The 24,106-nt window shown below is 60.6% G+C and overlaps 3 protein-coding genes across 7 annotated transcripts; 2 read left to right on the forward strand and 1 right to left on the reverse strand.

Annotated features, from left to right (window-relative positions):
- Window positions 1-271: 271 nt before the first annotated feature.
- On the reverse strand, window positions 272-7,554 carry ARL13A (ARF like GTPase 13A). The gene is made up of 9 exons (XM_068697007.1): window positions 5,876-7,554; window positions 5,684-5,784; window positions 4,718-4,788; window positions 4,109-4,358; window positions 3,696-3,801; window positions 3,374-3,607; window positions 3,082-3,286; window positions 2,661-2,762; window positions 272-2,331 (listed from the first exon to the last, which is right to left on the reverse strand). The coding sequence occupies exons 1-9, from the start codon at window positions 5,906-5,908 to the stop codon at window positions 2,255-2,257; spliced, it is 1,179 nt and encodes a 392-aa protein (XP_068553108.1). The 5' UTR covers window positions 5,909-7,554; the 3' UTR covers window positions 272-2,254.
- NOX1 (NADPH oxidase 1) lies at window positions 7,527-23,479 on the forward strand. 2 transcript variants are annotated; one of them, XM_068696994.1, is made up of 13 exons: window positions 7,527-7,802; window positions 19,670-19,765; window positions 20,182-20,292; window positions 20,373-20,457; window positions 20,539-20,681; window positions 20,756-20,937; window positions 21,196-21,334; window positions 21,452-21,544; window positions 21,687-21,922; window positions 22,003-22,165; window positions 22,318-22,464; window positions 22,637-22,761; window positions 22,849-23,479. In XM_068696994.1, exons 1-13 carry the CDS (start codon window positions 7,629-7,631, stop codon window positions 22,973-22,975), a joined length of 1,821 nt encoding a protein of 606 aa, XP_068553095.1. In that variant the 5' UTR covers window positions 7,527-7,628; the 3' UTR covers window positions 22,976-23,479. The 2 variants fall into 2 exon arrangements, with proteins under 2 accessions (XP_068553095.1, XP_068553096.1); XM_068696995.1 differs by lacking the exon at window positions 7,527-7,802 and adding an exon at window positions 18,141-18,501 and having other exon boundaries at window positions 22,849-23,456.
- XKRX (XK related X-linked) lies at window positions 7,671-17,415 on the forward strand. 4 transcript variants are annotated; one of them, XM_068697004.1, is made up of 5 exons: window positions 7,685-7,802; window positions 8,788-8,855; window positions 13,188-13,544; window positions 15,227-15,486; window positions 16,337-17,415. In XM_068697004.1, the coding sequence occupies exons 3-5, from the start codon at window positions 13,252-13,254 to the stop codon at window positions 17,077-17,079; spliced, it is 1,296 nt and encodes a 431-aa protein (XP_068553105.1). In that variant the 5' UTR covers window positions 7,685-7,802; window positions 8,788-8,855; window positions 13,188-13,251; the 3' UTR covers window positions 17,080-17,415. The 4 variants fall into 4 exon arrangements, with proteins under 4 accessions (XP_068553107.1, XP_068553105.1, XP_068553106.1 ...); XM_068697005.1 differs by having other exon boundaries at window positions 7,741-7,802; window positions 8,785-8,855; XM_068697006.1 differs by lacking the exon at window positions 8,788-8,855 and having other exon boundaries at window positions 7,671-7,802.
- Window positions 23,480-24,106: the final 627 nt, after the last annotated feature.

Genomic DNA, 24,106 nt, shown 5'->3' on the forward strand with positions numbered 1-24,106 from the left:
AAAATGTTATTAACACCATTTACTTTCTGTGTCGGTGGATTGAAGATGAGTCTCCACTGGCAGGTGCTGTTGCATTGCTTCATGCTTCCCAGCACATTTCCCCACAGCCCGGCACTTTCCAACAAACCAGAGATGTGTGGGAGGATGTCACTCTCCACCACCTCATTTCTGGGACACCCACTCAAGCCAAGCAGCACACCTCCATCAGATCAGACATGCTGGGACCCGACCAGGCAGGGCTGTGCCTTGCCTTCAGCAGTGCCATTGAGGCCCATTCCTTCCTTGCTTGCTATTTATTCAGCTGCTGAGCTGTAAGCTCAAAAGCAAGAGGAAAATGATAGGAAAAGCTCTGCGTACCTGCCCTGCGTGCCCCAGGCATGCACCCCCCTGGTACAGCAGCTGCTCCTCACATGCTGCAGGAACAGACCACTACCCAGTGGCATGGAATAACCTTTAATTAGTATCTTTTGGCTTATCCGCTGAATATTTGATCAAATAGGTCTTCAGAATCTCATTTCTGAGATGGTTCTGATTTTGAGATAGAACTTTTTAAACACAGAGTTCTTGCTGCTTAACTTTTAAAGTAGCTAAAAGCCATATTTTCAGTTGGGATATGCCAGGCTTGTCTCCTGGTTTGTTGCAGGGATTAGCTGCTCTACAGCCGCTGAAACACCAGGGGAAAGGGGGCTGATTTTGAAATATATTTGAACTGCCTATCTGCACTTCTACTTGACATCGTTATTTTATGAATCACAGCATCACAGTACCTCCCAAGTTGGAAGAGATCCACAAGGGTCCAACTCCTGGCTCCACACCAGGTCACCCCCAGATCAGACCCTGTATCTGAGAGCAGTGCCCAAACACTGCTTGAACTCTGGCAGCTCGGTGCTGTGACCACTGCCCTGGAGCCCAGTCCAGTGCCCAACCACCCTCTGGGTGAGAAAGTGGGGATCTCTAGCAGGTTTCTTATGGCTGGCTCCCATGGGAAGCATCCTTTAGCTGCCCAGTAACACCAGCCAGGCCCTGGACTCTCCCCACTGGCCAGCTTCTCAGGTTGTGTGTTACACGTGGCACAAGAGGAGGACTTTTTCCTCTTAAAAAAATAAACAACATCCCGTATTGTCCCAGGAGCTCCACGGAGCACAGAGAAGGGTGTAGTTGTACTGCAAGGGCTGTATTTACACACCGGTGTTAATTTGCTGCTGCACTTAGTCACTGTAGTCACTGGCGGTTGAATCTAACAGAGTTAAACAAAGCTTTACAGCACACTAGCAAGGCAGAATAGTCAAAGTTTTTCTTCTTTTCCCTTTTTAATCCCAACCGAAGGAAGGGCTTTAGTGATATCTCTTGCCCTGGACCTGGAAGGCATGGCCTGTTAATCAGCAACCAGGGAAGCGGCGGTGATTCATGGCCCGGTTTCTGAGCACAGTTCAAGTCCTCACCTTGTTGTGGCCACGGAAGGAAAACTGCTGCACCTGCGACCTAAGGTGCAGTGCTCCCAGGTCTGGCAGCCGTTTCTTCGCACACGTGCCCAGCCGGGGCTGCCGGAGCAGGGCAGCAGGGTGCTGCAGCACATCAAAGTCCTGGGGGGAGCACAGTCCTGCCCAGGCAGGTTGTGCTGGCAGGCAGGTGCTGCTCGGTGTCCTGGCTCAGCCCCGAGCTGAGCACAGCTCTGGAACCGCCCTGCAAATGATCCGGGCATCCCCAGCCTCCACCAGGCAGGGAGGCTCCTGATGCTGTGCTGCTGGCTGGGGATGGGGATGGGAGTCCCCCCCTGGGAGGGCTTTCCTGGCCTCAGCAGCAGGAAACAACTCACCCAGGAAGCAGGCAGGGGCTGAACGAGTGGCCGAGCTAGCCCCCGACCTGTGCTGACAGCTTTGCCTGGGCACGTGTCAATTCAGGAGATGGGCTTTCCCCTTGGGGTATTCGCTCTGATCTTCCTCTCTTCTACAGACTCGGTCGTGTTCAGAGCAAGTCCTACACAGGTATTAACACAGGGTGAGAAAGTGCCTGACCTTTTCAGGAGGGTTTGCAGCCTGGCTGCCAGAGAGGCTTTCTACAAAAGGACTTTTGGCTCGTTCCTGCAGATCCTGATTTTCAAGTCATGCAGAGGACAGAAACGCTGCTGTTCCTGCCCTAGGACCCACTGCCCAGGATTGCCAGCCCTGGCCAAGCACCCCAGGAGCCCTGTACAAGCCGCAGGTCCCAGAGCCACTGCGACACAGCCCGGGGTCCTTGGGAGCTTGCACCCCGCTCAGGGGGCGATGGCAGACGGCTGCTTCCTCTGCTCCTGCCGCATCTTCAGAGCCAGCATCGCCCGGCGGTACAGGTCTGGGGGAGGAAGGGAAGTGGTCAGGCACTAACCCAGGGACACTAATCTCTGGGACCAAGCCTGGCAGCCTGTGTTGAGCGAGGGCTGCAAGGATGCCCCAGACCCCAGCACAGTGCACTCACGTGCCCTTGCTGCATCCCACCTGAAGGCTGCAGCACTCACCTCCCCAGCAGCCCCCCCTGCCCTGCAGCAGCACTTGCTCCTGCCTGTGCTTGTGCCCCTGCACCAAGCACGGTGTGGCCAAGGGCTTCTAGGCAGCTCACATCCCGCTGCCAGCAGGCCAACCCCCTGATGCTTTTCAGCAAAATCTGTCCTGGGAAATACCAACCAAAGGTGCTGGAGACCTCCTCCCGCTGCTGCTCCACGGCAGGCTCCTGCGACTTGATTTTATTCTTAATTTTCTTCTTCTTTTTCTTTTTCATGCCCTGCGCTGGATGGAGAAATACAAAATTTCAGACGTCACATTTGGGCAAGGATGCCTCTGTCACCAAACCAGCTGAGAGGACTGCTGCTGGATGGTGGATCCGCAGTCCTCCTGCTGAGATGCCCCGAGATGTCTCTCCTCTTTCCCGGCCAGACTCCTGCAGCCCTACTCTGCGCCCAGCTGATCTGCAAGCAAAGCTAAGGGAGACCACAGGGACTGGTGCTCCAGCACACCACCACATTTCGGGGTCCCCAAACCACCCCTTGGGGTGGCTCTGAGGATCCCGATGTGCCCGTGCCAGCAGCCCTTCACAGCCCCCTCTCACCTGGGTGGGGGGCAGCCATCCCGGGGGGCAGAGGCTCCTCCTGCCCGACCCTGTTGGGGGCCAGCAGCCCCACAGCAGAGCTGGCTCGGCTGTCACCCCCTCCTCCTGGTCTGTCCGGTTCCTCGGCCAGGCTTGGCTGCCCTGGGCCCTTCTTCCTTACCTTCACCTTCCTCTTCCTCTTCCCAGGACCCTTTGCACTCTCCTCCTGGGCAGGGAGAGGAGGGGATGAGGAGAAGGCGATGGCAGCCCCCTCCAGCCCGGCCCACTCCTGCTGCGGCCGGGGGGCTCTCACCTTGGGGAGGAGACGGCGGGCGGCCCGGTGCTCCCCCATCTTCCCCACGCCGTCCTGGTTGTCCGGGGCATCCCTGGTGGGGCGAGAGCACAGCCCACGGGCTGTCCGGGGGCTGGGGTTGGTCATCGGCGAGTGGGTGGCAGGGAGCAATGAGGAGCGCTCGGCAGCGGCACGCAGGAGCCAGCGCAGCCCCTGCAGGGTGCTGCGGGCCGGGCCGGCAGCCGCACACGGCTCCTGGGGATGGGGGAGCTCGGTCAGCCCCTGGGACCCCCCCTGGTGCTTGGCAAGGGGTGCAGGGTTGGGCAGCCTGCCTGCAACTCACGATGCGGCAGGGCGAGCGGTTCTCGTTGACCAGCCGCTCCAGTGCCAGGCGCTCGATCAGCTCGCAGGGCAGCAGGGCGGCCGCCACGTCCTGCTTGTTCGCCAGCCTGGGGCATGGGGAGAAGGCAGGCAGTCACCCCCGGCACCCTGCTGCACCGTGTGGGGGGGACCGGCTGCTTTCTCCCAGTTTGGCTGTGGTTGGGTGAAGCATTGCCCCGAGCCGTGCCCGATGCTGGAGCCCCTCTCCAGGTGCTCTCAGCACCCCAGCACTGCAGGGGTCCCCATGTGCTGGCACCCCCTGGTACCACGTCCCCACGGCAGCCTTGCTGCACTGCCCGCAACCCCAGCCACGGGCTCCCACTCCTCGCCCCAACCCCAAACCCCACGGGTCACAGCCAGGAGACTCAGCCTTACAGTAAGAGGGGCTTTCCAGAGACATCAGGGTGACTCAGGACGCGGCTCAGAGCCTTGCGGGCCTCCTCCATCCTCACCAGGTCACTGGAGTCCAGCACAAAGAGCAGCCCGTGGGCTGTGCTGTAGTGGCTGCGCCAGGCGCTGCGGAAGCGCTGGGCCCCGGGCAGGTCCACCAGCGTCACCTCAAACCTGTCCACCCGCAGGCAGATCTGGCCAGGCTGTGTTGTGGGCAGCACCTCGCAGGCCAGGGCTGTTTGTGGGGAGAGGGCAGAGGCCAGATGCGGGAGCATCCCCACCACGCTCATCCTCTTCCCTCAGCCCCAGCCCTCCTCCCGCTTGCAAGGATACCCGGAGCACAGCCAGCACCCCGTGCCCCAGGCCAGAAGCTTCACGTCTTTATTTCAAAGCCCAGTTTTCCTCACTGGTACAAGACTGGGATAGCCCAGCCATGAGAGATTTGTGGGGCAGAGCCCCCGGCAATGATCCTGCTGGGATCCTGGGGATGGTATCACCTGCTGCAGCCCACAGGCACACTGGGTGCAAGGGAGCACAACTCCCCCCCCGCCACGCTCCTTGTGGGACCCCCCCAGCAGAAGTCAGCTTCCTCACCTCTCCCTATGTCCATGATGACAGAGCTCTTCCCTGCATTGTCCAGCCCCACGACGAGCAGGGTCACCTTCCTGGGGGGCAACAACAAGGGGTGAGCAGCCCGCAGGCACGCTGTGCCCCACACAGCTCTGTGTGAGCCACCATCCTCAGGGAACAGCGGTGCCCCTGGGCAAGGGACTGCCTGCAGCAGCTCTATTTTGGCTGGGAGAGGGGCAGGGCAGTCACATGGGCTTTTGCCTGGGATGGGGGAGAGGGAAGGGATGGTCCCTGGTGCCTGGGGACAGAGCGAGGGCAGAACTGTCAGCACAGCCCTCAGGTGTGTGCAGGCACCTGGAGCCACCCCGGCACCGCAGGAGCCCTCCGCACGCTCCCTACGACCATTTCCTCAGGCTCTATGGGATTAAGCAGCAGTATGCACAGGCTGTTATTTATATGGAAGCAGTTAATGATTTTTCTTAGTACTCTTCCGCGTTAGTGCATTACGGCAATACACAGAGAAATAGCAAGGACGTTTTATGAGCTTCTGCCTCGACCCAGGAGGTTTTTCCTGTTCCTCAACAGTCATGCTTGCTCCGCAGCGACACGCTTCATCTGAGCCACGAGCAGAGCGTTTTCCCTTTGCTTTACATGTCAACAACGTTAGTCACTTTCAGTATCTTTTCCATAAATATACACAGGAGTCTGCGTGGGCAGCGAGCTCCTCCTCCGGCGTTATGGTACGGCACCGCACCATCGCTGGTGGGAAAGGACCATAAACCCCCTTACTGCCCGCAACGCCTGCCCGCCCGGCTCCTCCCCGAGGGAATTAGGTCTGGCCTCACGACACACACAGGCAGCTTGGTTTCACCTTGCCCTGTAATTCGGGGCCCTCTCACTCTGTGCCACGGTGCCGGTGCCCTCCCTGATAAATGCACACCCGAGCGCTGAGCTCTCCGGAGAGCCCCTGGAGCGGGCGCATGGATTTACCTGATGGGCTCCTGTACGGCCTGCAGCCAGGACCAGCAGTGGGAGAAGAGGTGGAACATGCTCTGCAGCCCTGCGCCGAGGGGATGGCCTCTCTTCGGCACCTGCAGAACGAGCAGCCCAGTGTGGCTTTGTCCCCCTGCCCGCAGCCACCCGCACCTTCTGGCATCTCAGGGGTGTGATTCAGCCTCTCACCTGCTTGCTCTCCTGCCCGGCTCCCGCTCGCATCTCCTCTGCGTAGCATCTGCTTAAATCTAATCTGGATTTACACGATTTACTCCTTGCAGGCTCCCTAATCCTGGTGGGTCAGCCCAGGCCGGTGGCCACTGGGAAATGGAGTGCTGCAGCCCCTGTGTGGCTGCTCCTCTCGGCACCTCCAGCAGCAGATGTGGCGTTCAGAACAGAAATAAAGCCCAGCTGAGCAGTGCCTGGCTGGGAGCAGGGAGCTGTTGGGGACCCTGAGAAATACCCAAAAGTTTCTCGGGCTCTACTGTAGGCACTGGGCCGTTCTGCACACACACAGCTCCTGAGCAGGGTCCCAAAGAGGTGGTCCTGGCCCCATGGCCCCCAGGCACAGATGCCTGGGCACCCCCAGGCCAGCTACAAGGCTCTGAAGCAGAGGAGGGTCTGGCTGAGTGTGGCACTGGGCTGGGAAGTGGTGACAGTAGGGCGAGGAGCTGAGCCAGCAAAAAGCACCAGCTCCTTGATCTGCAGCCCCAAAGCTCTTATGAGGCTCTTCAGGTTTCCTGTTGCTTCCCACAGCTGAGGCTGCCTTCTCTGGAGCCAGACGAGAGGCCCCGAGGGGATTTCCGAGCCACAGAGACTTTCGGTGTGGAGCACAGGGTCCAGAGGGATGAGGACACCAGACCTGGTGAAAGGCACATTGGGGAGCTCCCACAGACTGATGGGGTCCCAGCAGCCCGTGCCATACAGCAGCTGGCAGCAGTGAGCTGGGTTGCAGAGGCAGTGCCGGGCACCCCGCAGCACCCACGCGCTGGGGCACAAAGCGAGGTGCCTGAGAGCTCTGCAGCGAGCAGGGAGCTGCAGCAGGTTAATGATTGACCGAGGAAGTTTCCACACCCATCTCATGGCCAGACACCACAGCCGCACGGTTTGGGGTGACTGTTCGTGTGCCCCACGTATGTGGCACCACCCTAGCTGCGTCAGGCAGAGGGAGAAGTGACCGGGCAGCACCCAGGGCACTGCAGGGCTGTCCTATTAGCTGAGCATTAGTCTAATTTCTGCATGCCAGTAAACAACCTGCTTCCTGGCCTCCACAGCTTCCTTACCTCCCCCTCGTGCTCATCCCCTCCTCCTACACGGAGGTGCTGCAGGACGGGTCAGCACCTCTGCCACAACCCTGCTCCACTTCCCAGGGCCCAGCGGTGACCGTGTCCCCCGGTCCCCAGCCTTTCCCTGCTGCTCCTGTGCTCACGGCCTCACCGGTACCAGGGGCAATGCCAGTTTTTGCAGGCAGCACGGGGCTGGGAAGCTTTTTGCTGATCTATCTGCACCCGTAGTGCACGGGCACTCTGGGGACGGCAGCATCTCCCTGTGCCTGGGGATGGCACTCGCCAGGTGACAGCCGGGCCAGGTGGCAGGAAGAGGCACGACCACGGGTGCTATAAATAGAGGAGTGCAATGTGGCAGACAGCTGCACAGCCTCCCAGGGGACAGCAGAGCGGGTCTCCTTCCCTGCACCAGCACATTTTGAGAGGTCTCCGCTGTTGTAACGCCTATGTCTGAAATTCCTGGCTGCAGGGACTGGGAAAAACCCCAGGCAGCAACAAAACCACCCCTCTTGACATGCCCACAGCCAGGAAAACCCCAAGAAACACCCCCAAAAACAGCAAAACTGCACTCAGCTCTAGAAAGACGAGAGAGGGCCAAGCCCTCGTCGCTGGGCGGTTTGCTCCTGCCCGGGACTTGGCTCGGAGCACTGGGGCTCATGTTACAGAGCAGGCGGCTGGCAGGGTGCCCGCCTGCGCACCCGGCGCCTTGGGTGGCAGAGGGACACGCGCGTCCCCTCTCCCTGCACGCCCCGCGGCTTGGGGACACCCCCGGGCAGTGCCAACGGGGACCCAACGGGAGCCGTCCGGGTTTCCTTGGTGACTGTTGCCAGGTGAGAAACTCCGAGGCAGAATTTATTATCTTGGTGGATAAGAGGAGATGTTCCTCACCGGGGCTGCTACCGGACCCTGTCCCGGCACCACGCTGCGCTGGACGCCCCAGTGACACCGGTGACAGTGGGGTCCCCGAGAGCAGGCTGTGCCTGAGGAGCTGGGGCTGTGCGGCCCCTGGTATCTCTACCCGGAAGGCAGCACGTGTTTTAGGGCTATTTCTGCCTGCTGGAGAGTGGCAGGAGAGGGAAGGAGGCAAAAACCACAGGGACCGCGGAGAAGCACAGATGGACGCGGGCTGGTGGGCTGCCCTGCCTCGGCTTCCCTAGACCCCGTGAGTATGCACCGAGCGGCTTTGGGTGCACCGGGACCACCACATGGGGCCCCCGGGGTGAGGAGCAGAGCGGGGAGACAGCGGTGGCAGGGCTGGGGAAGGCTGTGCATGGGGAATCACAGCTTGCACCAGGCAGCGCTGACCAGAGGTGACCAGGGCTGCCTTCAGCACTGAGCTGGGGTGGCAGTAAAAACCAGGTGAGGGCGAGGACCGGAGTCCCAGCAAGTGTCTGCAAGCTGTCCTGGTCTTCTTGGGACTGCTTCGTCTCTGGACCTGCCCAAAAAGGCAGTGGCACAGCAACCGCGGCAGGGCAACGACGTGCCTGAGCTCTGGGGAGCTCAGGTGTTGGACAACAGCAGCAGGCCAGTATGCAAATATCTGCATCGTTCCTTTAAATCCCCACACGGCTCTGGTGGCTAACGATAAAGCCGATCATATGGGCTTGCAAATCCTAGGAGCTAATTACACCCCAGTGCCTGGCAGTCAGGCTGGAATCGCAAGATAATTGCCACCTCCGCCGTGGAAACCTGTTGTCAGTGAATCAGGGCCCTTGCAATGTTTGCTAGCAGAGTGTGGCAGGCCAGCAGCTGCTCTGCAGCTATTTTAGGAGAGGGAGGCCATTTTTCTGGATCTCTTTTGCCCCCCCCCAGCAGACGGCACGGCTGCCCTGAGCCCCACGGCGAACGCAGAAGCAGGGAGATGTTGATTTCAGAGCAGGCAGGTAAGTGCCCTTCTGGCCTGTGCAAACATCAGCAAGCCCCAAACAAGTTGAAACACGGCGAAGGCAGCTGAACACCGGCTCCTCCGCTGGGTTTTCTCATCCTGTCCGCGCTCCCTGCTGCAAGGGGAAGCTGACAGCTCACTCCTGCACCGTGCACAGAGCTCGGTGATGCCCCTGCGGCAGCTGCACGCGCTCCCCGTGCTTGCACGGTGGTTTTGCTGAGTGCAGTTCAAGGCTGCTGCTCTTTCTGCTTTCCTGCAGCAGGGCGTGGGCAAGAGGAGGTGAGTGGAAAGCGTGCCTGCAGGATGGCCCCAGCCGGGTCAGCCGCTGGCAGGGCCAGGCACCGTACACCTGGTGGGAGCAGGGGAATTGGGTAATTACAAGGAACTTTAAGTCCTCCCACCTGGTTTACAGCCTCTCAGCTGGGACTGTAACCAAAGGGCCATGATTTCAAAATGTATAAATATCACTAAGATAAATCCACCAAACAGAGGCAGCTCTATTTTCTTGGGAAGCATTCAAGCCACGAGGAAGCACAAGATGCCCCGTGCTGGGACCGTCTCCAGGGCCCCACCGACCCCCAGCAATGCCGAGCCTCACGCAGCCCCCAGAGGACTTAGAGGGGTGAAGTCCTCAGACAGACCCAGGTTTTCCTCCCTGCAAATGCCTGCTTGCAGGGTAAAGGAGTGAAGCTGCAGAAGGAAAACGAAAAGGAGCAGCAAGAGCAGTCACATGAAACTGCAAAGCAAATGGAAAAAAATATTTCCCTAACCAAAAAAATATTCCACAGACAGGGCAGGAAAAAAAAAATACAGCTGAGTTCTTGAGAATGCAATGCAAAGTCCAAACAGTTTAAGCTGGGAAGACTGGTCAATTGCAAAGTTATTTCCAAACTAAGTAAAAAGTTCCTGGCTCACAAATTCCTCTAAGCCCCTCCAGCTGCTCCATCTGGCCACTGCAAGGGCACAGAGCGCAGGCTGCTTCTCCTGCTCACAGCACGTCTGGCTGGGAAGCGTTTTGTGATCTCCATCCAGCGTTTTGTGATCTCCACAGGGTCTCCTGGGGATCCTCATGTCCCCACTGCCACCCCGTGCAGCACCAGCTGGATGTTAACTCCACCGCACAAAGTGCATCCCAGGGAGGTTTCTGATCTGAGCGGGCAGCAGGGGGGAAGCACCACCATCCTGCGCCCCAAGCAGCTGCCTCCACCGCTGCGTGCAGGGCTATATTTGGGAAGCTGGCAGCATGCTGCTTGGCATGTCCCACCGACTTATTGGGAGCGATGTCTGCTCCGGGGTCCTAGTGCCGTGAGGGGGGGGGGAAGGAGAGGAAACCAATTTCAGGAGCCTGTGGGTAGTTCTCCTGCTCTTTAAGGGCTCTTTAAGGGCTGTTGCAAGTTATTCCCTGCCATCTCCATTTTTCTTCTGCTCTCCTTTTACAGCTGCCGGGCAGGCATGTGTAAGCGAGATGTGCCTATTTTCAGTGTCAGAGCCGGTGAGGGAGGCTGTTCCTACCTCTATGTATAGCCCGGGCTGTCACACACAAATGCCCTCACTCATCCACAGGCATGCAAGGGGCTGGAAAAGCTGTACAGCAAATCCCGATTTCACACGGTGCATAGGCACTGTTGCTACATCCCTGCGTTCAAAGCGCATTGTGTGAACACTGGGATTAATAAAATAATGAAGTCTGGGATTAAGAAAATAATGAAGCTGGGTTGTGCTCCAGGACAAGGCTCTGAAAACAGTTTCTGAAAACAGAAGTGACAGTCTCATGTGGGGACAGCGCCCGGGGGTGGCACCTTGGGCATCCTCGAGTGGTGGGACACGCAAACGGTGATGCCCACAGCAAGGCAGGGGGCAGGACTGCCCGCGGGCAGCACTGCAATGGTCAGGTCCAGGGTGTTTGTGCCACTGTGCCCGCACTGGGTTAGCAGAGGTACTAATCCCAGGTAGAGGGAGTGGTAGCAGGGAAGGATCACCCTCTGATACTGTGCATAGATCACTTTTATGACCTGTTGTTTACAGTGCTGAGCTCTGGACAGGTAGGCTTAGGCTTGAGGGGTGACTCACAGCCTGAACCAGAAAACATCCCTCTGCCTCTCCGTGCTTGAACAGAAAATAGGATAATAACTGGTGTGGGGAAGCACTGTGAGGCTTTGTCCATCCATTCCTCTGACAGGTACTGAGGCTCCGGGACACGGGACTGGAATTCTTGACTTCTTAAACAATTGCTCTTAAATATTTCATCATGAACCAGAGGAAGATGAAATTAAAAATACGATGACTCTGAGCCCAGGCATTGCTCAGCCGAGGGCTTGGTGACCTGCCAGACTCCTGGGGGATGCTTTTAATTTGGATAAATGGAAGTTGCATAAATGATTTAAATTGCACGTCGCCCTTGCTGCTAATACGGAGGTGTGGGAGCAGTTGGCAGTGCCACAATTTGTGCTGTCACCGGCTGAGCTCCTGGACACGCTGCGTGCCGGGGCCAGCACAGCCACTGCCTGTGCACAGCTCCCACCCTGGGTGTCCACAGGAGCTGCCCGGCTGGTGGCAGGCTCGCTCGCTTGGACTCTGCTCCCTTTGCACTCTGTCCTGCTGGTTTTCTTGGGGAGGCTCTTTTCCAGAAACACCTTGAAAATATGTAACTATCATACCAGAGCTGAGAGGGAAACATGTAGGCTTCCCGTCCCCTCCGGTCGGGCCAGTCTGCGTGAGCTCAGAGTGTTTGTGGGCTCCTCAAGCAGCTGTTTGGTGCTGGGAGGGAAAGAGTGGAGCAGCCGCAGCAGGCGGGGCTGCTGGTCTGCGGGAGCTGCCATCGGGGAGATGCAACCTCCGAGGTCTCGGGCGGTTTCAGTCTCAGCTCAGCCTCTGATAAGCCCAATAGCCCTGGAAACGCTTCCATCCCGGTAACGTGGGGGCAGCTCTCACTTGTGGGGTTCGTGGGGTTTCATGCTGCAGGGGAAATGAGCTTGTGCTGTGCGTGGGGCTGGGCAAGTGATGGGCACAGCATCGCCACTGGCTGCTCCCCTGCTGTCAGTGTGGGCACCTGCCGAGGGCTGAACACCCAGTTCTTCTTAAAAGATACCTGAGGCTTCCCGGTTGTTCTGAAGCAGGGAGAACTGGCTGACCTCAAGCACTCCTTGCCTCGTCATGTCTGTCCCAGCCAGCCGGCGTGTGCCCAGCCCGGGTTGAGTAATCTGGCAGGCAGAGAGCTCTTGGGGCAGGCAGCTCACAAGCATCGCCGCAGAGGCTGCTGCCTGCGCTTGCACTAGCTCATAGGGGAGGCTGGCAGAGACCTGGACAGGCAATGGGGGCTCTGGGGGCAGAGCAGGGAGCCCCATGACCCAGTGGTGGGAGCAGCTCAGCCAGCCTGTGCTTTCCCATCACCTTGAAGGCAATGGGAAAAGTACCCTACCCTAAGCCATCACGGTCTCCCACCTGGATGCTTGCAGGAGCCACATCTCCTCTGTAACATCCAACCCAAATCCTCAGGCCAGCCCTACACACATACCCTGTCCCTCCCAGACACAAACTGGGGTGCCCCTGCACCAGCAGGACTTGTGAGACAGCAAAATGCTCCCTGCGCTGGCACTGCCATTGCTCTCACGTACTAACCCACAAAGTGTGGGGGGGTCACAGGCAGTGGGTGCCATGGCCCAGCCCCACGCACCCTTCTCCTGGGCTGAAGCTCATGGTTAGCCCCAGAACTGCAAGGTATTGGGTGCAATTGGCCTGCCTGGGGGGCAGGGTTGGCACGCGTGCTGGGGACCCCGCTGTCCCCAGGACACAGCCTGACACCTCTGCCCTTGGGGACCCCCCCATGCTGCTGCACCTTGGGCTGCTGCAAGCTGGGAGGACTTGGTGGGTGGTCCCGGGGGGCACCGGAGATGCTCAGGGCACGCAGGGGACAGCACAGGGGACAGCGGGGCTGGGGTTCCCGGGGAGGGTGTCCTGGGCGCGGCAGGGGGGCGTCCCCAGCAGGGATGGGGGAGTCATGGGGTGGAAAGCTCCCGGCAAAGCTAGGGGGCGTCGGGACAGGGGAACGAGTGGGGGCGTCCTGGGGAGGGGGCTCCGGGGCAGAGCGGGGGGCCCGGGGAGGAGGCTCCGCTACCGGCGGGGCGTCCCTCCCCCTCCCCGTCGGGGCGGACCCGGGAGCGCTGCCGGCGCCGCCCGCCCCCGCCCCAACCGGGGCCCGGCACGGCCCGGTGCAGCACGGTCTGGCGGGGCCGTGCCGTGCCGGAGCAGCGGCTGCCCGTCGGGGCACCCTGCGGCGGGGGCGCTGCGCTCCTCCCCGCCCCGCAGCGCGGCTCCTCTCTCTCCGCTGCAGCCCGGGATGGCGCCGCCGCGAGGCTGAGCCGGGCCGGGCCGTGCCGGGCCCCGGTTGGGCCGGGATGGACGGTCCGGGAGGGGGGCAGCTGCCCACCGCCGCCCCGTCGAGGGCGAAGCTGCCGCTGGGCATCGTTTTCTCGACGGCGCTGTTCTGCGGGGAGAGCGCGGCGGCCGCCGTCCTCTGCTTCTCCTACAGCCACTCCGACGACCGCTTCTGGCTGGCGCTCACCGTCTTCTTCATGCTCTGCCCCTCCGTCCTGGTGCAGCTCACCCTCACCTTCGTGCACCGCGACCTCAGCCGCGACCGCCCCCTCGTCCTGCTCATGCACCTGCTGCAGCTCGGGCCCATCATCAGGTGAGCGCCGCGGGGACCCCGGCACGGCACGGAGCGGCACGGCACGGAGCGGCACGGCACGGTGCGACCACCTTTTCCTCCCCCATCCCCGAGCACCCTCTGCCAGCAGAGCCCCCCCATCCCCCTGCAGCGGGTGCCCAGCACAACGGGACAACCCCCGGGGGCTCCCCGGTCCCCTCCCCGGTCCCACTCCGGTGCCAGCTGCCTGCCGGACCCCTCTGGGCACAACCCGTCTCTCCCAGCCTGTTGCATGTCCGCTGCCAGAAGTGCTCCTCAGGCAGCTGCTTTTTGGAGATAGCGCTTCTCTTCCCCTCTCACTTTGGGTTTTGCCATCGCCTCGCTCAGGCTCACGCTCGGAGCACGGATGCAAATCCCTGCCGGGGTGTCCGAGGGTGAGCAACAGCCAGGGTCCTGCCTCGAGAAAAGGTCCTGGGGCTTGGGGAGGGTGGGGGGCTACGGGACACAGAGGAGAGGAGCTGGGGACTGCCACACCCCCGTGGGGAGAGGAAGGTGAGGGGGTGGATGTTGCACAAGCCGGAGAGGTGCCGCTCTCTCACTCCTCGGGAATGCCGCCGTGCCTCCCCAGCTGGCTTCACCCGCCGTGCACGGGCAGGAACATCGCACCGGCCCCGGAGCTTACCAAGATCCCTGGCACACGGGGCTCCTTTGACACCAGCAGCCACGTTTTGGGGAGCACCGGCAGCAGAAGGGCTGTGGCCTTATGTCGGACCATGCTGGCCCGTGGTGGTGGCGTGGCTCTTGCCACACTGACCACAGCCACTTGGAATTGCTACGATGGGGCTTGGATGCTTACAAGAGGTGTGCAGAGCTGCTGCAGCCGGCTCCTCGCGCAGCAGAGCGAGCCCAGCCTGCTGAGAAGGTCTGGCAGGGCACCACACGCCAGCTTTGTTGCCCTTGAAGCCAGGCTGCTTGGATGAAATCATTTTCCCGTTAGAGTCTGGAATAAGCCGCGAGCACCGACTTGATGTGGCAAAAGCATTGATCCAAAAACCCTCCTTCCATTTAATGGGTCTGAAACAGAACGACTGCTGCTCTCCTCATAAATAATTACCTCCTGCCGGTCCCCGAGCCAGCTTGTCCCGGGCAGAAGCCAAGCCTGCTGCATCAGTCCTCCACTGGTTGCTCCTTGTCCACACACACTGCTGGCATGGGTGTGAGGCCCGAGGAGAGCAGATAAGGGCTGGAGGCTGCTGTGCTGCAGGGGCCTGGCATTGGGGAGGCAGCAGTGGAGCAGCACAGAAGGGGCCAGCCTCTCCAGAGACGTGCGGGTGCTCTGCAGGGACGGGCTCAGGAAGCGCCGTGTTATCTGCCCATCGCAACCCTCTTCCACCCAGCTGTCTGCTTCCTGCCTCCACCGAGGAGGAAGCGCAGAAGTCTTTTGGTCAAGAGATCAAACACAGTAGCAGAACATATCTGTTGCCTCCACATATGGAAAGAGGTGTTTTTTTGTGCCTATGGGGTGCACAGCAGCAGAAAAACAGAGCCAGGTGTGATTAATCCCGTCCCTTACGTCCCTTTCACTCCCAAAAGAGCTACTGTTCCTGTATCACCTAAGCTGCACCCTCCTCGCTGCCGGTCCCTTGTTGTCCCTGTGCTCCCGAGCACCGGAGCAGGATGAGGGGCTGGGGAACAGCGTGGTGATGGTGGCCATGTCCCCGCAGGTGCGTGGAGGCCCTGGTAGTATACTGCAGGTCGGGGAGGCAGGAGGAGCCCTACGTCACCATCACGCGCAAGAAGCGGCTGCGGAAGGGCTATGAGGTGGAGATGGAGCAGGAGGTGGGCCACTCCATGCGCCGGCTGGCCACCCACCGCAACGCCTTCAAGCGCATGGCGGTCATCCAGGCCTTCCTGGGCTCCACCCCGCAGCTCACCTTGCAGCTCTACATCAGCATCCTGGAGAAGTACGTCCCCACCGCCCGAGGTAAGGGGGTCAGGGCCATGTGCCGGGCACGTGGGGTGCAGGCTGCTGTCCACAATGGGCATGCGGGTGGGGAGGGCACGGTGACACCTCCTTGGCTGCTTGTGGTGGTGTGGCATCCACGTCACACTCCACGGGTGCACCCCGGCCATCCCTGCCTGCCCCGAATGGGGAGCACAACCTGCAGAAGTTGGCACCTGCCTGTTCCTGGTTTGCTTTGGCCGTGCCAGCTCTCTGCTTGCCATCTTGGAGTAAGGTTGGGGGGGGGTGACGAGAGCTAGCTGTGACCGAGGTGCTCCCAGCTCAGGTGCTTGCCCTGCAGAGCCATGTAACCCCCCTGACGCTGTGCCCCGTATAAACGCTGTGCCCCTGCCCCATGGGCAGCAGCCTTTGGGTGAGCTGTACCGTCAGCCACCTTTGGAAGCCAGGCTGCTCCTGCTCTGCTTTGGTTACTTGATTTTTCAGGCTATTGGGGGTCCCCAGCACAGCAGCTCAGGGATTCTGCCACCTGCTCATGGGGTCAGTAATGTGCTCCAGTGCTCCCTGCGTCAGACCCAGCTTCTAACCTCTGCTGCGGTGTGCCAATGAGCCACGTGCGCAGGGGGGTCCTTGTGCCTTCTCAGATCTGAGCATCTGGTGAAGATTGCTGACCCTCTCTCCCCTGCAGTGCTGAATGCCCAAATATTTGCACAGACTCCAGAACAGGTAGCAGGGTAGAAACCCAAATAAACCTCATAGCTGATGAGGAGGAAGGTGGTTTCGTTTGTGCTATCTGCTCTGCTGGGGACCCAGTGCACTGCAGCCATGAGCATCCCCCAGCACTGCCTGACTCCCCTGCCCTCTCCCTCTGCAGCTGTCCTCATGGGGATCTGCCTGGTGTCTGTCACCTACGGGGCGCTCGTCTGCAACATCCTGGCCATCCAGGTCAAGTACGATGACTACAAGGTCCAGCTGCGGCCGCTGGCTTTCCTCTGCATCGTGCTGTGGCGCAGCCTGGAGATCTCCACCCGCGTGGCCGTCCTGGTGCTCTTCAGCACCGTCTTCAAGCACTGGATCATCCCCATCGCCTTGGCCAACCTGCTGGTGGTCTTCTTCCTGCCCTGGGTGCAGTTCTGGCGGAGCGGCGCGCGGCTGCCCGACAACATTGAGAAGAACTTCAGCCGGGTGGGCACGGTGGTGGTGCTCTTCGCCTTCACGCTGCTCTACGCCAGCATCAACATGTTCTGCTGGTCGGCCGTGCAGCTCAAGCTGGCCGACCGGGACCTCATTGACAAGTCGCAAAACTGGGGCCTCCTGGCCGTGTACTACGTGGCCCGGCTGGCGGAGAACGCGGCGCTCGTCATCCTTTGGTACTTCTTCAAAACAGATGTCTATGAGAACATCTGCACGCTGCTGCTGGTGGCGCAGCTACTGCTCGGCTACTGCCTGGGCATCTACTTCATGCTGCTCTTCTTCCAGTACCTGCACCCGTGCCGACAGCTCTTCCGACGCAACGTTGCCGATTTCCTGCACTGTGTCTGCTGCCGGCGGTCCCCAGGCAGCCCGGAGCGCCTTGAGGCGCCCCACGAGCCTGGTGTGAGGCACAGCATCGTGTGAGGCACGGCCTGGGGCTGCAGGCTACGGACAAAGGGGATGGGGCAGCACGAACCACGCCGAAGGCAGCCGCTCGCTGGCCCTGCAGTGGCCATGGGTCCAGGTGCCCTCAGCTGAGCACCGGCGGATCCCCGTGGTGGCAGGGGACAGGAGCACCCCTGCCTGGACCACGTGCCCTGGCACGCACAGGAGGGACCTTTGGGGTGTCCAGACCCCACAGGGCAGCCAGCGGGGTGCGGGGCATTGGGGTGCTTGGTACCCACCCCGGTGCCTTTGGTGACCCCAGGGACGCAAGGGCTGCTCTGGGACTGTTTTGAGCAGTAAAGAAACTTTGCTGTGGCTCCGCGTCCGGGTGCTGGCAGGCGGCTGGTGACTCACGTGCGGGTGGGGATTGTTGAGATGGGGCTGGCCTGGGTGCACGTAGCCCTTGCTCAGGCTGCCTGTGGGCCCCAGGAGGGAGCAGGATGCGGCCGGGCCCTCCCCAGAGCAGTGGAGGCCCACCATCCGTCCTGCCCAAATGCTGCGGGATTGCGCTTGCCCCGCGCTGGGGCTGCTAAGGTGCAGGAAGGCTGGGGGGTAGGGAACGGCCTCATCCTGCACCTTTGCCAGCATGGCCCTGGCTGCCGGCCAGGAGTGACCCCGACTCCAGCATGGAGTGATCCTGCCCACCCTGTTCCCACAGGGGCCAGGCCCTGACACCGGCTGGCATCCCTGACACCAGGTCAGGGCCCTACTGTTGAGCGTGGCCCCCCCAGCAGCCCTTTGTAGGGTCACTGCTGTCTGGGAGGTGCTGGGTGCCCTCAGGGGCTCAGCGCCATGGGGCACTCACTTGGTAGGAGCTCACTGCCCTGGTGCTGAGCCCAGGTGTGATCCTGGTGGCAGCATGGCCGTGCCCCTGTGACATTTGCCCTCCTTTTGCGTTTTTTTCTCTTGAAACGTGACAGCAAAGGTCGGCACAGGCCAGCAGGGAGGGCTGTGTTTGCGGAATAGAGCACGTTACTGACCCTCCGCAACTTCCTGGCACCAGGAAGTTCCTACCTTAAAAAAAGTAATAAATAAAACACTTTGTCCCCACAGGCCTCAAAGGAAGGAGAGGAGCGGGGCAATGCCCCGAAGCACCCGCCCCAGAGGCGGTGTGGCCGGGAGGGACCCCTCCTTGGAGGGAAGCCCCAGCACCCTGCCCCGCCACGGCTGCAGCGCAGCTTTCCTGGAAGGTGGCCTTTGAAACCGTGCCGGCATTTCCTCCAAGATGCTGTGGGGGAAAGTCCCCGCAGTGCCGTTCCCAGGGCCGGGGCCATTTCCAGGGCCTGCTGCCTCCATAAAACGCGGGGAGGGCGGCAGCAGGCAGCAGCAGGCAGGGGCAGACAGGCACCTCACAGCATGGGCAACTGGCTGGTCAACAACTGGTTCTCGGCCGCCGTCCTCGTGAGTCCCTGGGGCTTGGGGTGCTGGGGTGATGGAGGGGCAGGGGCTGCGTGTGGACCGGGGGCTTTGGGGGGAAATTGGGGCTGTCCTGGCTCAGTCTGTCAGCCACGGAGGACCAAATATCCCCTCGCGGTCCGGAGGGTGGCGGAGGGGTGGCTGTGGGTCCCATCCGAAGGAAACCGGGAATGAAAGGAAAGGTGGGTCCTGGTGCTCAGGGTGCTGGGTGAAGCCCGCAGGGGTTCTTTAGGTCTTGGCCGCCTCTTCCCAGTCGCAGCCCAAATGCCAAAAATCATCAAACCCCTACAGCAGGGTGGAGAGGCAGTGCACGCTTCCCTAAGGTGTTCCCCCAAAACTCACGAGCAGAGAAGAGTGAAAATTAAAAATCCCGCTGCTTTTCTCAGCTGCTTTGGCCGGGGAGACTTTCATTTGCATTTTCTTCCCATGTGAGAGTGGGAACCTCCCACACGAGCCCTTACTGGGGCCAAGAACCTGCAGCCCACAGGAAAATCCCCTGGTGCTGCGCTGCACGGTGCCCGAGGAGCTGGAGCATCCACAGCGCTGCCGCCACAACAGCCAGCTGCAAATACTTGGGAAAGAGGAGGGTTTACAGAAAATTGGGTTATTTGCTTTTTTAAAAGTGTTAAACAAAAACTGAACCCAAGGCAGAGTAGCTGTGGGAGCTCTGCAAAAACTTACCAAGGTGAAATAGCCCAGCTCCAGCACCGCATGGAAACTGTCACAGGGGAGCAGGGCTTTGCTGCAGGGACAGCAGCAGTGTGGGACCAGGGCAGATGAGTTCCTGCAAAATTTCCTCCTCCCAACCCTTTCCCGCTCAGTCCCTGCCACTCTCGGTGCCTGCCCTGGGCCCTTCCCACTCGCAACAGCCCCACGTCGTGCAGATATTTCCTTTATCAGTCTTTCCTCATTCCCCATGTGAGGGTGATGCACAAGGATGTGGGTGACAAGACAGTTATTTTGCAAGACTTCCCGCACCTCTCCTCACCTTCGCTCCCCCGTCCCATCGATTCCATGCTGATGCAGCAATCACCATAAGGAAGCGGGACGGGACACAGTCCCGACGTCCTCCATCTGTGCCGGCACCCATGTGCTGCAGCGTGAGGGGGTCCTGGGGCCAGGGTCCCTCACGAGCCCTTGGCTTCCCCTGCAGGCAGCCTGGCTGGGCATCAACGTCTTCCTCTTCACGTACTACTTTCTGTTCTTCGACCAGGATGAGCGGTACTTCTACACCAGAGCCATCCTTGGGGTAAGGTGCTCCCGGCAGCACCCTGCCTGTCCCAGAGCCCTCCTGGCCGGGCTGTAGCAGGGCAGGGGCTGTAGCACCCCAAAACTCTTCCTTATCCTACCCTCTTCCAGCCTACCATTGCTCCATCCCAGTCCCTGCCTTGATCCCTGCTCCCAGCCCAGCATCACTCCGTACCAGTATCCACCCTGCACCCTGCATCCCACAGCCCCAGCCCAGGATAGCTTGGTCCCAGCTCAACATCACTTGGCCCTGCCCCATCCCATCCCATCCCATCCCATCCCATCCCATCCCATCCCATCCCATCCCATCCCATCCCACCATGACTTTTCCCAGCACGGGGCAGCAAGGCTGCAGGCGGACGCACCGTGCCCGAGGCACAGTGACGCTCACCCCATCCTCACCTCCCCTCTCCCCAGTCTGCTTTGGCATGGGCCCGGGCATCGGCCAAGTGCCTCAACTTCAACAGCATGCTGATCCTGCTGCCCGTCTGCCGCAACCTGCTCTCCTTCCTCCGTGGGACCTGCTCGGTGAGTGCCCTGCAGGCAGCCCCGCTGCGTGGCCGTCCCTGTCCCCGTCCCTGCCCCAACCCCGCTGTCTCTCCTTGCAGTGCTGCAGGCGAACGCTGCGGAAGCAGCTTGACCACAACCTCACCTTCCACAAGCTGGTGGCCTACGCGCTGGCCCTGTTCACAGGTACCACCCTGCCCCTACCCTGCGTCCCCTCTGAGCACCACGGGGCTGAGGGCAGCAGGTGACCGCCTGTCCCCCTCCCAGCCGTGCACACCATCGCCCACCTCTTCAACCTGGAGCGCTACAACGACAGCCAGCAAGCCACCGACGGCAGCCTCGCTGCCATCCTCTCCAAGATGCACCTGAACAACAACAAGTGGCTGAACCCCATCCACTCCAACCAGACAGTGAGTTCAGGTCTGCTGCCAGGAGCCCCCTGTCCCATGCCTTCACTCACCCCGTCCCTCTGCCACCCCTGCAGACCGTGGAGTACGTGGCCTTCACCACCATCCCGGGGCTGACCGGGGTCATCATCACGCTGGCGCTCATCCTCATGGTCACGTCCTCCACCGAGTTCATCCGGAGGAACTACTTTGAGGTTTTCTGGTACACACACCACCTCTTCTTCATCTACTTTGTTGGCCTCGTCATCCACGGCATTGCGTAAGGCTCCCAAAATGCTCCCAAAACAGCAGCAGGCAGCATAGCAAGGGGCAGTGGCCATAAATAGCTGCCTGGGTGGCTGGGGTGGCTTTGGCTGCCTCAGGAGGCTGGTGCAGCACTGGATGGGGTGCAGCAGGGTGGTGAGATCGCCATGCAAGGGGGTTTGCAAGCCTCAGCTAGCCTAAGGCCATCTGGCCCTATGCAGCCCATGACTGGGGTGAGAGAGGGTCCCTGCGCTCACCCCCTGCCTCCCTGCAGTGGGCTGGTGCGCGGGCAGACGGAGGACAGCATGGAGGAGGTGCACCCACGGCACTGTGCCGAGTACCTGGTAGAGAAGCATGAGGAGTGCAGGCACGTCTGCTGCAAAAACCCCGAGTTCAGCAGCATCCCTGCAGAGGTAGGGCAGCGGCAGGATGGGATTGGGGCTGTGGGGGCCCCGGCTCCCTTGCGCACTCCCTTAGTAGGGGTGCACAGCCCAGGATGCTCCAGCACTTTGCTCTCCTCCATCCTACAGTCCTGGAAATGGGTTCTGGCTCCAGTCATCCTCTACGCATTTGAACGGATCCTGCGGGTCTGGCGTGCGCGGCAGAAGGTGCTCGTCACCAAGGTAGGTGGTGCTGGAGCCAGGCAGGGAGGAGATGGTGCTGCAGCCCTCACTGGGGTGGCTGCACGGAGGTGAGCAGGGGCCGCTGCCAAAGCCCAGGTGACGGGGACAGGTTGGGTGCTGAGCCCTGCTCCCTGCCCCCCAGGTGATCATGCACCCTGCCAAAGTGCTGGAGCTGCAGATGCAGAAGAAGGGCTTCCGCATGGAGGTGGGGCAGTACATCTTTGTCAACTGCCCCGCCATCTCCCTCCTGGAGTGGCACCCCTTCACCCTCACCTCGGCACCCGAGGAGGATTTCTTCTCCATCCACATCCGGGCAGCGGGGGACTGGACAGAGCGCATCATTGACACCTTCCAGCAGCAGAAGCCGGAGATGCCCAGGTAGGCTGGGGAGCTCCCAGATGGACCATCCCAAGGGTTCGGGGAGGCCGTGCCTCTCACCCCGGCCCTCCCTTGGCCAGGATTGAGGTGGACGGCCCCTTTGGCACGGCCAGCGAAGACGTGTTCCAGTACGAGGTGGCCATGCTGGTGGGAGCAGGCATCGGTGTCACCCCCTTCGCCTCCATCCTGAAGTCCATCTGGTACAAGTTCCAGCAGGCTGACCAGACCCTCAAGACCAAGAAGGTACCGGCTGCAGGACCAGCTGGCCCCAGCCCATGGGTTTCTCCAAGCTCAGAAGTGCTTGGAAGGGGAACTTCCTCAGCATCACGTCCTTCCCCTGCTCCTGCTCCACTCCACCTTGGGTAACGCTGCTTCCTTCTGCCATCGCATCCCAGATCTACTTCTACTGGCTCTGCCGGGACACGGGTGCCTTCGCCTGGTTCAACGACCTGCTCGCCTCGCTGGAGCAGAAGATGGCCGAGTCGGGCAAGGCAGACTTCCTCACCTACCGGCTCTTCCTCACCGGCTGGAACACCAGCATCGTGAGTTGGCTGTGGGTGGGCATGACAACAAGGGGGGGACGCCTTGTAGCTGAGCCCAGGAGGAAAGGCAGGGAAAGGCTTTGCCTCTCAGGCATTTGGAGCTCCTCCAGGGGAAGGGACTTGCGGGCGGGCTGCTGGTGGCTGGGGTCCTCACCCTCCCCGCTCCGTGCAGGCCAACAACGCGGCGCTCCACCACGACACTGCCACGGACACGGTGACGGGCCTGAGACACAAAACCATCTTCGGGCGGCCCATGTGGAACGCCGAGTTTTCAGCAGTGGCCACAGCACACCCCAGGTCAGAGCTGGGACATGGGTGCTTGGGGTGCTGGTGTTTGGAGGCCTCCCCTCCTCCCCAGCACCCACAGCCCCTCGCTGCATGCAGGTCGGTGGTCGGTGTCTTCCTGTGCGGGCCGGGGGCGTTGGCAAAGGACCTGCAGAGATCTTGTCAGCAGCACTCCAGCCTGGACCCCAGAAAGGTCAAATTCTACTTCAACAAGGAGAACTTCTAAGTGGAGCCGGGCTGGGACCACAGCCATTGGAGAACAGACAGCCTGCTGCTCTTGCATCTTTTTGGAGCGAGTCTGCCTGACCAGGGACGAGCATCAGCTGAAAAACACACGCACTGAAACCGGGCAAGACAGCAAGGTCCTCCCTCACAAGGAGAAACTCCAGGTTCCAGGACTGCTGCCTTCTTGACCCAACCTAAAAAGGGTTCCTGTGAGGGGAACGAGCCCAGCGCACAGCACAGCCCATGAGGAAACCAGAGACACGTTGTGATGGTGGCACTGGGGCAGCACAAAGGCTCACACACCAGCCAGAGGCAGGGGGAGTGCCCAGCGGGCTGGGCAGAGCGGGTGGGAGATGGACACACCGAGCAGGCACCGGGGACCACACCTGCCCCTCGGGGTTTAAACAGTCCTTTCCCTACACTGGTAAATTAAACTTGCTTTTCCTTTGCAGTAAAAGCCACAGGTGGTGGCTCAGTCTGTGCAGGTAAAGGTGAGCAAAGAGTGGGTGCCCTTCATACAGGGCTGCCATAAAAAGGCAGGGTTTGTAATAAACCTTATGGGGTAAAGTGTAGGATGTTGGGGCTGCCTGCCTGCTGGCTCCCTTCCTCCACAAGGGCTGAGCAGTACCAGCGAGCCAAGCTTGCACCATCCACAAACCAGTGCAGGCAGACTTTAAATGCAAGGGCAAATTCTGCTCAAGCACATGCAGAGAGGAGGGAAAAAGCACCCTTGTGGAGCAGGCAGGTATGGTAAGCGATACAGCAATCGGATATGGAGCCCTCCTGCCCTCACTGGCGGGAACAGAAAGCTGAGCTCTGCAGCATGGTGCTCAGCCCGTGCCACGGGACACTCACTGCTCTGTCCTTGGGCCCACGGGCTGCCTTCATCAGCCAGACACCTCCTCCCTGCAGTCTGCTTGCCTGGTTCGATGGCAAGTCATCTTCCAGCAGGGAAACACAACGAGACAGTACCTTTGCTGCAACACGAGCAAGAAGCCCTCAGGAAGGCAGGCGGAATTTGCCTCCAGCACTTATTACCCACGCCTGGTCTCCCATCAGTCTCCCCAGGTGACAACTTCAGCTTCCTGCAGGCTGATGTTTTCTACCATATTCCTAGCAAACATATAATAAA

Source organism: Anas acuta, chromosome 13 (genome assembly GCF_963932015.1).
Source record: "Anas acuta chromosome 13, bAnaAcu1.1, whole genome shotgun sequence".
Taxonomy (NCBI): Eukaryota; Metazoa; Chordata; class Aves; order Anseriformes; family Anatidae; genus Anas; species Anas acuta.

Excerpts from the sequence above, each read along its gene's own strand:
- ARL13A (XM_068697007.1), bottom strand. The coding sequence starts at position 5,908 with ATGCGAGCGGGAGCCGGGCAGGAGAGCAAGCAG. Across the intron at positions 4,359-4,717 it reads CATCATGGACATAGGGAGAG|CCCTGGCCTGCGAGGTGCTG; the intron begins GTGAGGAAGCTG and ends CCCCACAAACAG. Across the intron at positions 2,763-3,081 it reads GATGGCTGCCCCCCACCCAG|CGCAGGGCATGAAAAAGAAA; the intron begins GTGAGAGGGGGC and ends TTCTCCATCCAG.
- NOX1 (XM_068696994.1), top strand. The coding sequence starts at position 7,629 with ATGTTACAGAGCAGGCGGCTGGCAGGGTGCCCGCCTGCGCACCCGGCG. Across the intron at positions 21,335-21,451 it reads TCAGCAGCATCCCTGCAGAG|TCCTGGAAATGGGTTCTGGC; the intron begins GTAGGGCAGCGG and ends TCCATCCTACAG. Across the intron at positions 22,166-22,317 it reads AGACCCTCAAGACCAAGAAG|ATCTACTTCTACTGGCTCTG; the intron begins GTACCGGCTGCA and ends ATCGCATCCCAG.
- XKRX (XM_068697006.1), top strand. The coding sequence starts at position 13,252 with ATGGACGGTCCGGGAGGGGGGCAGCTGCCCACCGCCGCCCCGTCGAGG. Across the intron at positions 13,545-15,226 it reads CAGCTCGGGCCCATCATCAG|GTGCGTGGAGGCCCTGGTAG; the intron begins GTGAGCGCCGCG and ends ATGTCCCCGCAG. Across the intron at positions 15,487-16,336 it reads GTACGTCCCCACCGCCCGAG|CTGTCCTCATGGGGATCTGC; the intron begins GTAAGGGGGTCA and ends CTCCCTCTGCAG.